The 14,834-nt window shown below is 36.6% G+C and overlaps 1 protein-coding gene across 18 annotated transcripts in view; it reads left to right on the top strand.

Moving 5' to 3' along the window:
• Positions 1–14,834, top strand: part of ADAM22 (ADAM metallopeptidase domain 22) — a gene marked incomplete at both ends in the record, with an annotated part of 200,909 nt that overhangs the window by 125,860 nt on the left and 60,215 nt on the right. For all 18 annotated transcript variants that reach the window (XM_084229405.1, XM_084229404.1, XM_084229401.1 and 15 more), the window contains 3 exons: positions 4,347–4,410; positions 6,670–6,739; positions 14,458–14,528. In XM_084229405.1, coding sequence (XP_084085531.1) covers positions 4,347–4,410; positions 6,670–6,739; positions 14,458–14,528 — 205 coding nt within the window. The remainder of the gene's footprint in view (positions 1–4,346; positions 4,411–6,669; positions 6,740–14,457; positions 14,529–14,834) is intronic.

The following is a 14,834-nucleotide window of genomic DNA, read 5'->3' as shown; positions in this document are numbered from 1 at the left end:
AGTCTGTGAGAGAAGCATAAAGGAGAAAAAGTGAGGTTTAGTTCAATAGCCAGAGAAAGTGGCCATACTCCTGAGGTCCTGGAAGACTTCTATTTCCTTATTGTTTGCTTTATAGGACTATTTTATTTATTTTAAATAAATTCTTAGAATAAAGAGATGGTTTTACAAACATAGAATCCATGCTTAACATCTGAGTGCCTTAGTTTTCACATCTGGACAAAGAAATGTTGAAGTCCCCTTCAGCAGTAAAAGTGTTTCATCTCATTACAAGATGAGCACAGCTTTTCAGCTAGGAATAGTATATTGGGCCTTTTGACATTTGTAACAGCAAATGTATATTGTGGAGAATGATATAAGAAATGAGGCTTTCCTCCTTTCTCTTCCTCTTAAAATTTCAATCCCAAGGCACAATGGAAGCATTTTGTTCCTAATTGCCTCCCACTTTCTAAAGGGACACAGTACTGTACAAATGAGAGAAGGTATTATTACTGCCTTCTCAGAACTTCAATAGACCTGAGAACCTAAGCAATAGTTTCCTACTAGTTCTACATAGACATTTGAAGGAGGATGAAAAATTAAGAGCGCTTTAATGACTGGATCAGGAGTAGGACTCAGAACCTGCTTCAGTTGTTCAAAGTAAAATTTACATCTGTCTTTAGAAATCTTTTCATTTTAAAGTAAACAAGTAGATACAAATAGAAAACCAACCATGTGTCTAGAAACACTCTTGGGGTTGCAGGCAAGCATGTCTGGGTGTCCTCAAACTTTTATGAGCATGTCGAATACATTTTCTCTTGTTCCTTCATTTTACTTGTTATTCTCATCTTCATTTTACCTACTGAACAAAAACCGCTGAATGAAATATTTTGGGGGATATTACTAAGATGAAATAATTTGTATCATTTCAGTTATAGTTATTTAGATATGAGATATATTATTTCATCTATGACTCATCTTTTATATAGTACCAAATACATATTGGGATTTTAAAATTTTTATTTACTCAATTCAGTTAAAGAATTTAAAAGGGAAAAATATTCAAGATACTTCTGTCTTTTTGATAAAGCACCTGCAGTAACAGTTTTCCATATCAGAGCACTAATGGGCAATATTTTGGTTCTGGTATGTTTGATATTATGACAAAACCTGTAACTACGGAAACCTTAAAGAATGTACTCATATGTATATGTATTGCCCTCTTGTGGCAATTTGTAAGAAGGGTTGTTTCCTTTCAACATCTTGTTTTGTTATAGCCTTTTATGTTAACATGATTGACCTGTAGTGTCTTAGTCCTAGCTGCAGGTTTTTTATTAAGAATATAGTGAGTTATGGAGTCTATATACTTAGTATAATTTATATATAAATATGACAGAAAGCAAATGCAACACATATACTTTTTAATTGTTAAAGAAGCAATAATGACATCTTTTCATATCAGGAACCAGAGTCTTCTAGAGATAAATGGCACCAAAAGCTGCTTTGTTTACACTGTGTATCATGTTGTTAATATACACTCAAAGTAACTGATTTTCACATTGCACACTGACCTAATGCAAGGGGAAATGACACTCAGTACTATTCAAACAAAATTATATGCTTGCTACATAATCTGCATAGTCATGTGGCTATAGGAGATGACAAATGGTGATGGTTTGTATAATTTTCTGCATACATCTCACCATTTATCAGTGGGGGTACAAAGAAATAGGTTCATTGCCCATTTAGTCTACTGTTTTAAAAAAGCTCTTCCCGCTGATCCCTTAGACATTTATTATTAGTAATATCTTACAAACTATATCTTTTTATCTTTTAGCTCCAAATGCAATGTCACCCATGTTCAAAAAGTGCACTTTTAGTTGAAGACCTTCAGATGTGTGGATAGCAGTTGGAAGAGAATACACAAGTTGTGGACATATGGAAGATTTTACAAAAGGAATGAAGGAATTTGTATAGAGGCAAAGCTGGAGGCCATTATATTATACTTCAGAGAAACCAAATGATTTCACTAAGCCATCAATGAAAGCCAACACTGAAAAATGACTACAAAAAATCACAGTTTCACTCCCCCCCACCCTAGCAGATGCCTGAATGATAAGATAGATTTGTTCAGCACCATAAGGAAGCTGATCTGAGTAGAAGGAACATACTCCCCTGAAAGGAGTGGCTACCAGGATCTCTTGAGTGGGTACTGAGGCCATATGTAGCTTCAAATGGCCTCCAGAGGATTTCTCCGTTGACTGATAGTCATCTCTAGCCCCAAGCGGTCAAAACAGACTCTTTATTTGCACCCTGCTTGTGCTATACTATTCTGTTTTTCCTGAAACTTTTTCCTTTATTAAATGACAGAGCCATCTTTCCAGTTACTCGGGTAAAAAATAAGAGTTCTCACTGACTCTTTCTTGCATATTACCTTTCAAATCTATTAACAAATCTTACTGGTTCTGCTTTGGGAAAATATTTAGAATTTAACCTATTATTACCACCTCCACCATCACCAGCCTGATTTAAGCTATCTTTTTCTTTCATCTGGATTATGGCAAAAACATTCCTATTCCTGCCTTTATGATCCTGAAGTTTAATGTTATCTAGTAACTGGAGCAATTCTTTTAAAATTTAAGGGAGATTGTTTATCCTCTGCTTGGAATCTTCTAGTTCCTCATCTCTCTCAGAGTAAAAGCCAAATTCCTCAGGCAGATCTACATAAAATGCACCACTATTCCTGACCTCATTTCAGGATACTCTCCTCCTTTCACGTACTATTCCAGACACCATGCATTCTTGATAGTCCTGGAACACTCCACCATTCTCTTACCTGGGAGCTCACATCTGAGATACCTTTGCATAATACTGTTGTGACTCATTTGTTCACTTCTTTCAGATATTTGCTTAAATATCACCTTTGCTGTGAAGCCTCACTCTGACCCTCTGGTTTGGTCTCCACATCTGATTCTCTGGCAACATTTATTGCCCTTTACATGCTTTATTTTTCTCTCTAGAGTTTATCACCATATAGTATATAATTTGTTTATTATATATTATTATATGTCCTAGAATATACCTCAGCACTGTGAGGGCAGAAGATTGGTTAGTGTTTTGTTCCCACTGTGTCCCCAACACCTAGCCTTTTGAATGAGTGAAGGTGCGTAGCTGATTGCAGATAGGCAGCTCAGGAGCTGGGCTCAGTTCCTGCCTCTATTCTTGCTGGTTATGTAATTTGGGCAAGTTAATTCATCTCTGTCAGTTTTAGTTTCCTTACTTGTAAAATAAGGATAGCCATTTTACCTTCCTAGATTTAGAAATGCTGAAATGAATGTAAATTATTTAGCTTGGGGTAGGTTGTTGACATGTGTCAACTTTTGTTATTAGAACTTATTCCAGACCTATGGTGGGTTGGAAGTTCTCAGCATAGTCTCTGATAACCTGTCTCAGAAATACCTGGGATTTGTTTTCACATGTAGCTTTCTGGGCCGCAGCCAAGAAACTTGAGGAGGGCCCTGAATGTTTTGCATTTTTTTTTAAAGATTTATTTATTTATTTATACAAGCACTGGGTACAGTCAGAAGCGCAGGAGGGTGAGAGAATTCACCAGAGCCGGAGTGGGGAACAGAGCAGGCAGAAGGACCGAAGTACACTGCTGAGGGGAGCAGCGGGCGGCAGGAGAGGTCTGCGCACCATGTGGGACCCTCCTCCGGTGGCCGGGGAGCAGCCGGGATCGAACTGGCATTTCAGAGGCTGCGGGCAGCTTCGCAGCCAAGCACTCAACCGCTGTACCACCAGGGGAGGCCCACGTTTTGCATTTTTATAAGCTTTCCAGTAACATTTACATAGTAAAGTCTTAGAATTATATGTTGGAAGGAGGATGAGGGGATTCTATTGCTTATGCAAAATCAATAGTGGCCTTTTCCTTTCAGTAGAATGTTGTGTGTGTATATAGGTGTGTATATGTGTGTGGTGTCATCATGTGCTATGTATCTGGTGGTAACTGGACATGTGTATTGAGAAGTAAACTTGCCCTCTGGCTGTTGCTGATTTTTATTTTTTAAAAATTTATTTATGCATACAAGCCGGAGTGGGGAACAGAGCAGGCAGAAGGACCAAAGTACACTGCTGAGGGGAGCAGCGGGCGGCAGAGGAGGTCTGCGCGCCATGCGGGACCCTCCTCTGGCGGCCGGGGAGCAGCCAGGGATAGAACCGGCACCGCAGAGGCCGCCGGCAGCTTCGCAACCCAGCACTCAACCGCTGCGCCACCGGGGAGGGCCCCCCCCCCCTCGCTGCTGAGTTTTAAATGATCCTGTTCTAAGGCAAGAGTTGATGGTCATGCCTAATTGTTTTCTTGTCCTTCACAGTGGGATGTTCTATGATGGAAACCACACCTATCTTATTGAGCCAGAAGAAAATGATACCTCCCAAGTAAGTGCTCCTTCTGTTTGCTGTGGCAAATGTAAAAATCGATGCTGGGAACTTTTTCTCCTCTATTTTATTATCATATTTTCAGGGTTAGTGTATTAAAATATATACATATATGTTAATATATGTATACATATAAGCATCTATTTATATACATATATACAAATATAAGTTTGTGTGTGTGTGTGTGTGTGTGTGTGTATTAGCAAATTGGGTAAATCAAACCACATGTGTTTCCAAAAAATCTGTCTCTTACTCCTCCGTTATGTTAGAGATACTTTCCTTCTGTGATCTTGTGAAACTTCTATTGCTATCTTCACCATAATGTGCTATGAGGTGTTTTAGTCTGCTCAGACTGCCATTAGGAGATACTGGGAGGCTTGAATAATAAAAGTTTTATTTACTCACAGTTCTGGTGACTGGAAGTCCAGTATCAAGATGCAGGCAGTATTACTGTATTAGTTGAGGTCTCTCTCCTTGGGTTGCAGACTGTCTGCTCTTGAGCAAACACTGATGTCTCTCTTCCTTTGGGATTAAACCCCACCATTATGATGTGTTTTAACATTTATCAACTCCTCACAGGTCCATCTCCAAAAGGGACACAGTCAATTCATAACAGATCAAAACTACATATGTGGGGCCTCCCCGGTGGCGCAGCGGTTGAGCGCTGGGTTGCGAAGCTGCCCGCGGCCTCTGCGGCGCCGGTTCGATCCCCGGCTGCTCCCCGGCCACCAGAGGAGGGTCCCGCATGGCGCGCAGACCTCTCCTGCCGCCCGCTGCTCCCCTCAGCAGTGTACTTCAGTCCTTCTGCCTGCTCTGCTCCCCACTCTGGCTCTAGTGAATTCTCTCACCCTCCCGCGCTTCTGACTGTACCCAGTGCATGTATAAACAAAAAACAAACAAACAAACAAACAAATATGATAAATAAATAAATAAAAACATAAAAAAAAAAAAAACTACATATGTGATCTTCTGTCCTTCCGGGTTTTTTTAGCTTCCAAATTTTTCTCTATTGTTCATTGTTTTTAAGGCCTTGTGCTGATGAAGATGAAAGAAGTCAAGATTTTCCTAATTCTTTCATTCACTTTAGTTGAAACAGTTATTTTCCAAAAAGTAGAAAAGGATTGAATTAATATATAGATTATGGAGAAAAACTTCTGTTCCAATGGAAGAATATACTTATTTTCTAGCTCTGTATGCTCAAGTATTCTTCATTGCATCATGAACGTTGTCAAACATTTAGGGAGGGAGATAATTTCAGGTGTTACATATTGTTTTGCTACCCATAGATGATCTTGTTTGGGAAACATTCTATGTTGTGTTTTATTTCCTGGATGCCTACTGCTGATTATCCTGTCACTTTGCTTGATTCTGTGATGTTTTTGAAGGTTACATCACAAAATTTGACTTTATGACATCATTTTTTTTGGTGATTGAATGAAGCCAGTTGAAGATGTTATTTGAATATTCATTATCTTTCTTAGACAAAACGTAGCTTTTCGTCTGTGTTTTCACAGAATTTTCTACTACTATTAAAATTTGGGGCCTCCCTGGTGGCGCAGCAGTTGAGCGCTGGCCTGCGAAGCTGCCCCTGGCCTCTGCAGTGCCGGTTCGATCCCCGGCCACTGGCGAGGGTCCCACATGGCGTGCAGACTTCTCCTGCCGCGCTTGCTGCTCCCCTCAGCAGTGTATTTTGTCAGTCTGCCTGTTCTGTTCCCTGCTCTGGCTCTGGTGAATTCTCTCCCCCTCCCGCACTTTTGACTGTACCCAGTGCTTGTATAAATAAATAAATAAATCTTTTAAAAAAAATTTGTAGCAGGGTCCTCTTTGGGCATCTGTTTAAATCAGTCATTCTGCTCTCCAATACCAGGAAAATTGTGAGTTCTGCAGTCTTTGCCTGGCAAAGCAATTTGGCTCTAAAAGAGGGGTAGAGATTTGTGAAAAAGAAACAGTCATAAAGAGCATTAACCCATTTTCCCATATGTCTCATTTCTCCTTGGGGGATGAGATCCATTCATTTGTTTTCCATTACACAGCTTTGACTTCTCTGTCCATGAAGGTATTTTTGCTTCTAATATGATACCACTCAGATGCTGGGAGAACACAGGTGTGAATGGGAGGGGTTGTGTAATGGCTCAAAGCTTTTCTAAACCCAGGAAATACAGATTCATTGTAAGGGTCTCAGCTTCCCTACCTGTGACTGTCTGAGATTGGAGATATCTGGTTGTATGTGCTTAATCTCTTCTGTTTGTGTTATTTCAGGAGGATTTCCGTTTTCATTCAGTATACAAATCCAGACTGTTTGAATTTCCCTTGGATGATCTTCCATCTGGTATGGTATTCATAGAGTGATTTTTTAAAAAGACAACTTAATAATTAATTTTAATGCTTTAGAACTAATATATATAGTGTATCATTAGCCTATGACTGCTCATAACATTTTTAGGGATAAAGTCAGGTGACATGAAGAGGGCTAATAAAATGCAAACTGACCTATTGTTTATAGTGGATGAGTTTGGAAAGAGACAGATTGAGCACATCGAAGAAAAAACATCTTTTAATTATAACATTTTAAAAAGGTACTTTAGGAAAAATCTTTGGGTAAAACCTAATTTGCACAGATGAAATATATAAAAATTCGCTCTTGGTAAAATACTGGTTTTATAAACATAGGCATGACCTCTTAATCATTTTCCCCTTTGTTCTTATCTTTAGTTTTGTTTCATCATAGCTTTTTCTAAGAAAGAACTATTAGAGAGTAACACTTTGTATTATTCTTTGCTCTTTGTGAAATTAATCTTTTCTTTTCCAGCATGTCTATAGGCCCATTTATTTTTTTTTGAAAAGATACAACTTGTTAATATGAATCATTTCATTCCTCTATAACTATCTTAGCTGTAGCTTGTCAGCAAAGTAAAGGGTACAAGAATAATAAATCATGCAAGATAGTTTAGGTTTAAGTTATTGTCCATTTAAATTTCAATACAAGGAAGCTCAAGATGATAATGGTGAAACTTTCTTTTGTCATATTGTCATCATGTCGACCATGTTATTGGCATCTTGGTGACACTAGGCATAAATGGACTCCTAGGCTTTAAAGAGTTTCTAAATTCTTTACAATTACCCAGTCTCTAGTTGAAACATACTATTACAACATTTTAGAATATGTGTATGAATATATTCTTTATCGCTATTTTGGAGACTGGTAGAATCTGCTGCTGCTATAATGACTTTTTGTGCATTTTTCCATTTCCAAATGTGAAAATATATTCCATATAAATATTGTCATATCTTCTGTATAATCTTTTCATAAAATAATACATATTTAGTTAGATTTGGGATTGCTAAAACTAAAAGCATGCTAACAGCTCTCGGCACACTGCTTAATAGTTCTTTTTATCTGTCTTTTAAAAATGTAATCACAGATTTCAGCATTTCTCCACAAAGAATTCACAATTACTTCTTGGGTAAAACAAACCATTGACATAGGAAGGGATAACAGTAGCTTTTATAAGGATATTGTACAGCACTTCTTATCTCTAAAGAAAGCAGTGAGGCACACCTACATGGAAAAAGAGTGTTACTCAAGTAAAAACTCAAGAGTGTTGTAACTGTTCAATGATTAGAGGTTTTTCTCAGTAGGTAATATTAATGTCCTATATTCTTTTTTTTTTTGAAACTAGGTATTTTTATCTTTTTTTAATTTTATTTTTATATTCCCCATAAAATTGCAACCCCCTTATTTTTACCACAATCCCTCCCCTCCCCGCACCCCACTCCTCAGAGAGTGTCTCTGGTTCATAGTGGTTTGTTGATTATGATTTTCACTTTCTTATAGTTATTCATTTTCCTGGTCCCTTATTTAAGTTTTCTAGATTCCTGCTATGAGTGAGACCATCCGGTATTTTTCTTTTTCTTTCTGGCTTATTTCACTGAGCATGATCCCTTCCAGCGCCATCCATGTTGCTGCAAATTGCATGTGTTTATCTTTTCTGAATGCTGAGTAATATTCCATGGTATATATGTACCACATCTTCTTGATCCAGTCATCTATTTTTGGGCATTTGGGTTGTTTCCAAAGCTTAGCTATTGTAAACAGTGCTGCTATAAACATAGCGGTGCAGGTGCTCTTTGGAGTTGATGTTTCTGTGTCCTTTGGGTAAATACCTAGGAGTGGAATTGCTGGATCATATGGAAGCTCTATCTTTAGTAGGTCAAGAAATCACCACACAGCTCTCCATAGTGGTTGGACCAGTTTGCACTCCCACCAACAGTGCAGGAGAGTTCCTTTTTCTCCACAACTTCGCCAACATTTGTTGTTGCTAGTTTTTTTAATATGTGCCATTCTCACTGGTGTTAGATGGTATCTCATGTTAGTTTTGATTTGCATTTCCCTGATTACAAGTGATGTTGAACATTTTTTCATATGCCTGTTGGCCATTTGTATTTTCTCTTCAGAGAAGTTTCTTTTTAGCTCTTCTGCCCGTTTTTTGAAAGGATTATTTTCTTTGTTGTTGTTGAGTCTCATCAACTCTTTGCAGATTTTTGTGATCAGTCCTTTATCATTAGTGTTGTGTGCAAAAATGTTCTCCCAGTTGGTGGGGTTTCTCTTAGTTTTTATTATTGTCTCTTTTGCTGTGCAGAAGCTCTTTAATTTGATGTAGTCCCAGCTGTTGATCTTTGCCTTCACTATCACTGCTTTGGGTGATGTGTCTGTAAAGATGTCTTTGATGTGCATATCACGTAGTGTTTCGCCTATATTTCCTTCTATGTATTTTATGGTTTCAGGTCTTATGTCTAGTTCTTTAATCCATTTTGAGTTGGTTGGTTTTTATGTATGGTGTGAGGTAGTAGTCAAGCTTCATTCTTTTGCATGTAGCGACCCAGTTTTCCCAGCACCATTTATTGAACAAACTTTCTTTGCTCCTTTGTCAAGGATTAGTTGACCATAAATCTGTGGGTTTATTTCTGGATTTTCTATTCAATTCCATTGGTCTGTGTGTCTGTTCTTGTTCCAATACCATGCAGTTTTGATGATTATGGCTTTGTAGTATAGTTTGAAGTCTGGGAGTGTGATAACTCCATTCCCTTCTTTTTTTTTTTTTCAGGAGAGCTTTGGCTAGTCGGGGTTTTTTGTGATTCCATATGAATTTCATCAATAATTGTTCTATTTCTTTGAAGAATAACATTGAAATTTTGATTGGAATAGCATTGAATCTGTAGATTGCTTTTGGTAGGATGGCCATTTTAATAATGCTTATTCTTCCAATCCATGAGCAGAGGATGTCTTTTCATTTCTTTGTATCTTCTCCTATTTCTTTTAACAGTGTTTTATAGTTTTCTTTGTATAGGTCCTTTGCCTATTTTGTTAGATTTATTCCCAAGTATTTGATTTTTTTTTTGTTTCAATAATAAAAGGGATTTTTTTTTTCATTTCTTCTTCTTCAGATTTATTGTTTATGTATAGGAAAGCTACTGACTTTTGCATGTTGATTTTGTATCCTGCCACTTTGCTGAACTGATTGATGTGTTTAATTAGTTTTTCTATGGAGTTTTTGGGGTTCTGTATGTAGATTATCATATCATCTGCAAATAGTGATAGTTTGACTTCCTCTTTTCCTATTTGGATTCCTTGTATGTCTTTCTCTTGTCTTATTGCTCTGGCTAGGACTTCCAGTATTATATTGAAAAGCAGTGGTGAGAGTGGACATCATTGTCTTGTTCCAGATCTTAATGGAATTGCTTTCAGCTTTTCACCATTGAGAATGATATTGGCTGTTGGCTTGTCATAGATGGCCTTTATGATGTTGAGGTATGTTCCTTGTATCCCAAGAATTTCAAGGGCTTTTATCATGAATGGGTGTTGCACTTTGTCGAAAGCTTTCTCAGCATCTATTGATATTATCATATGGTTTTTATATTTCTTTTTGTTGATGTGTTGGATAACATTGATTGATTTTCAGATGTTAAACCATCCTTGTGTCCCTGGAATGAATCCTACTTGGTCGTGGTGAATTATCTTATGGATACTTTGTTGGATTCTTCTGATAGCTAAAATTTTATTGAGAATTTTTGCATCAGTGTTCATTAGGGAGATTGGCCTGCAGTTTTCCTTTTTTGTGTTGTCCTTGTTCGGTTTTGGTATTAGTGTAATGTTGGCTTCATAGAACGTGTTTGGTATTATCCCTTCTCAATTTTTTGGAAGAGTTTGTGAAGGATAGGCACTAATTCGTCTCTGAATGTTTGGTAGAAATCATTTGTAAATCCATCAGGTCCTGGGCTTTTGTTTTTGGGGAGGTTTTTGATTACCATTTCAACTTCGCTGCTTGTAATTGGTCTGTTTAGGTGTTCTATTTCTTTTTTATCTAGCTTTGGGTGATTGTTGAGTTGTAGGATTTGCCCATCTCCTCTAGATTGTTGAACTTGTTTCCATATAACTGTTCATAGTAGTTACTGATTATTCTTTTGATTTTGATTTTGTGTCCGTTGTGATTTCTCCTCTTTCATTTATGAACCTGTTTATTTGTGCTTTCTCCCTTTTTTCCTTTGTGAGCCTGGCTAGGGGTTTGTGTATTTTATTGATTTTTTTGAAGAGCCAGCTCTTGGTTTCATTGATCTTTTGGATTGTTTTTTTTAGTTTCAATTTCATTTATTTCTGCTTTGGTTTTTATTATTTCTTTTCTTCTACTGGTTTTGGGTTTTTTTTTGTTGTTCTTTTTCTAGATCTTTGAGCTTTGCGATTAGGTTGTTTCTTTGAGTTCTTTCTTGTTTCTTGATGTGAGCCTCTATTGCTATATATTTTCCTCTTATTACTGCTTTTGCTGCATCCCATACATTTAGGAAATTGGTGTCCTCCTTGTCATTCAATTCAAAGAATTTTTTAATTTCTTCTTTGATCTCTTTGTTAGTCCAGTGGACTTCCAGTAGTGTGGGTTTCAATCTCCATGAGGTAGGAGAGTACCTTGCCTTCTTTTTATGGTTTATTTCTAGTTTGATGCCTTCATGGTCAGAAAAGATGGCTGGTATAATTTCAATCTTGGTGTATCTGTTGATGTTTGTCTTGTGCCCCCAATATGTGATCAATCCTGGAAAATGATCCGTGTGCACTTGAGAAAAATGTGTACTCAGATTTTTTGGGGTGTAGTGTTCTATAGATTTCTGTTAAGCCCAAGCTCTCTAGATCCTTATTTAGAGCTTAGTGTCTTTACTTATTTTTTGTCTTGTTGATCTATCCATTGTTGATAGTGGTGTGTTGAAGTCTCCCACTACGTATGTGTTTTCTCTGATGTCTGTTTTCAGAGATGACAATAGTTGTCTGATATATTTTGGTGCTCCTTCGTTTGGTGAATGTATGTTAATGAGTGTTATTTCTTCTTGAAGTGTTGTCCCCTTGATCATAATGTAGTGACTGTTGGGGTCTCTTTTTATCTTTTTGAGTTTGAAATCTGTTTTATCTGATATGAGTATAGCTGTTCCTGCCTTCTTTTTTGGTCCATTTGCTTGTAGGATTGTTTTCCATCCTTTAACTTTTAGTCTATTTTTATCTTTTGCAGCTAAATGTGTTTCCTGGAGACAGCAAAAGGTTGGGTTTTGTTTCTTAATCCAGCCTGCCAAGCTGTGTCTTTTTATTGAAGAGTTTAGTCTATTTACATTTAGAGTTAGTATTGATATGTTAGCATCTGTATTTGCTATTGTGTTTGTCTTTCCTTTGATTTTCTTTATTTATTCTTTTAATAACTTTTTTTTTTGGCCTTCTTTTGTTGTTATTCGTCCCTCTGCGGTTCTGGCTTTAGGAGTCCTTATAGTGTTTTTCCCTCTGCGGTTCTGGCTTTAGGACTCCTTATAGTATTTTTTGGAGTGGGGGTAGTCATAATGAAATTCCAGAGTTTCTGTTTGTCTGGGAAGTTCCTTATTCTCTCTTCATAGAGGAAGGAGAGCTTTGCGGGATAGAGTATTCTTGGTTGGCATCTGTTTTCTTGGAGTCTGTTGACTATGTCCCTCTACTCTCTCCTTGCCTGTAGTGTTTCTTCGGAGAAGTCTGATGTCAGTCTGATTGGTTTTCCTTTGAATGTTATCTGTTTCTTCCCTCTTGTCAGTTTCATTATTTTTTCCTTGTCTTGCATTCTTGGGAGCTTTACTATTATGTGTCTTTCTGTATTTTTCCTTTCATCATGGAAGTTTGGTGTTCTTCTTGCTTCTTGTATATCAATTTTCAGCTCCTTCTTCACGTTTGGGAAGTTCTCTTCAATTATTTCCTTGAATATTTTCTCTGTTCCTACATCTCTCTCCTCTCCTTCTGTGATTCCTATAACTCTTATATTTCCTTTCCTCATGGAGTCAGATAGTTCCCGAAGTCTTTCTTCGGTCTTTTTCCTTCGTACTTCTCCTTCCTTTTCTGTTTTAGTTCTTTTTATTTCTGTGTCTTCAAGAGTACTTATTCGTTCTTCCATTTCATCTATTCTGCTTTCATTGCTTTTCCCAGAGTTCTTTAGCGCCTCCATTAATTCTTTGATCTCCTGCATTTCTTTTACTTCCCTCTTTAGGGACTCAATTTCATTCTTCTGTATATATACAACAGTGTTCTGAAGTTTCAGAATCAACTCACTAAACCACTTTATTGAGGTATGATCAACATGCAAAAATCTGTATGTATTTAATATATACAGCTTCATGAGTTGGGACATAAATATACATCATGAAATCATCACCATAATCTGTTCTTTAAATATATCCATCAGCTTCAAATTTTCCATCCTGCCCTCTTTATTATGATTATGATAAGAGCACTTAGCATAAGAGCTACACTCTTGGCAAAAAAATTTAGTATAGCACTATATCTATAGCATATAGCACTGCTAATTACAGACACAAAGCTGTACAATCCCTAGGATTTATTCATTATATATAACTGAAACTTGGTACCTTCTGATCAGTACCTTCTTGTTCTCTCCTCTTCCCCTCAGCTTTTGACAGTCATCAAACCACTCTCTGTTTCTATGAATTTGACTATTTTAGATTCCTCAAATAAGTGGTATGTAGCATTGTCTTTCTATGTCTGTCTTCTTTCACTAACAGTTTTCTTTAGGTTCGTCCATGTTGCTACAAAAAGCAGTATTTCCCTCTTTTCCTTTTAAAGTTGGATAATATTGTATTGTACTTGTATATGCCACGCTTCTTTTATCCATCCATCCATCAGTGTATATTTAGGTTGCTTCTATTTCTTGGTTGTTTTGAATATTTCTGCAGTGTACATGGGAAGGCAGACAACTCTTTGCAGTCAGACCTGATTTCAGTTCCTTTGACTGTATACCCAGTAGTGGAATTGCTGAATTGTAGTAGTTCTATTTTTAATTTTTTCAGGAACCTCCATACCATTTTCCATAGTGGCTGCATTGATTTCTAGAGTTTTTGATTTAGTCGATCTTGGGTAAATTATGAGAATTTGCATTTACAGAAGTTAACAAATAATGCTGATGCTACTAGTCTGAAGTATTTTTTTCTCTTTATCTTCTCATCAGCACTATTTGAGTATTTTAACTGCTCTGCATCTTTGTCAATATTGGTTTTCTTTAATGAAGTTTCTGTAGTGGAAGTGAAGGTCAAGTTTGCCATTTAGAAGATTCCTTATAAAGAATGTGATTATAGTTATAGAAATATGAGAAACATTTTCAGGTAAATTAGAACAGGGATGATGTGTGAGTTTTTTTGATTTGTATTCATTTGTGTTATGTTTATTTACACAATTACATAGTTTAGTGTTTTATATTATCATTAAGTGTAACATTATAAAATTCATAATTATATAATTTATAAATAATTATTAGTTATAAGATTAATAATTAAGTAGAATTTAAGTGCAGCATTTTATATTATAAATTTATAATTTATAACTTACAAATAATAATATAATAAACACTGCTAATAGTGAAGAATTAAAGTATAATAATATAATTTATACTAGGAAAAGTTAGTAAAACTTTGGTTGCCCTCTATAAAAGAAACTTAGCAAACACATTAAATTAAATAAAATTTATCTTTATTCCCTTTTAGAATTCCAACATGTGAACATCACTCCACCAAAATTTATTTTGAAGCCAAGATCAAAAAGGAGTAGACGGCAGGTATGTACTTACAGGTATATGTCATGATGTTTTAAAAATACTTACCAATCAACTTAACCTACATTAAGTTTCTATGATAGGGTGAGTATTGTTCAGGCATTTGTCAGGTGTGGGACACAGTAGGGTGACAGATTTGTAGAAGCAGTGGAGATGGGACATATTATTTCCTAGACTCAAAAAAGGATTCACAATAGAGGTGAAAATATGGTTATTCATTCTATAGATGGATTATTCATTCTATAGATGGATGCCCCTGCTGTGGCCTCAGGTTCTTTCTATCATAGGCCTCTTTCCTGGCCTGGGTAT

The sequence above is a fragment of the Talpa europaea genome, assembly GCF_964194135.1.
Source record: "Talpa europaea genome assembly, chromosome: 3".
Classification (NCBI taxonomy): domain Eukaryota; kingdom Metazoa; phylum Chordata; class Mammalia; order Eulipotyphla; family Talpidae; genus Talpa; species Talpa europaea.
The sequence above is the reverse complement of the archived record's forward strand: the minus strand, read 5'-3'. Positions and strand labels throughout refer to the sequence as shown.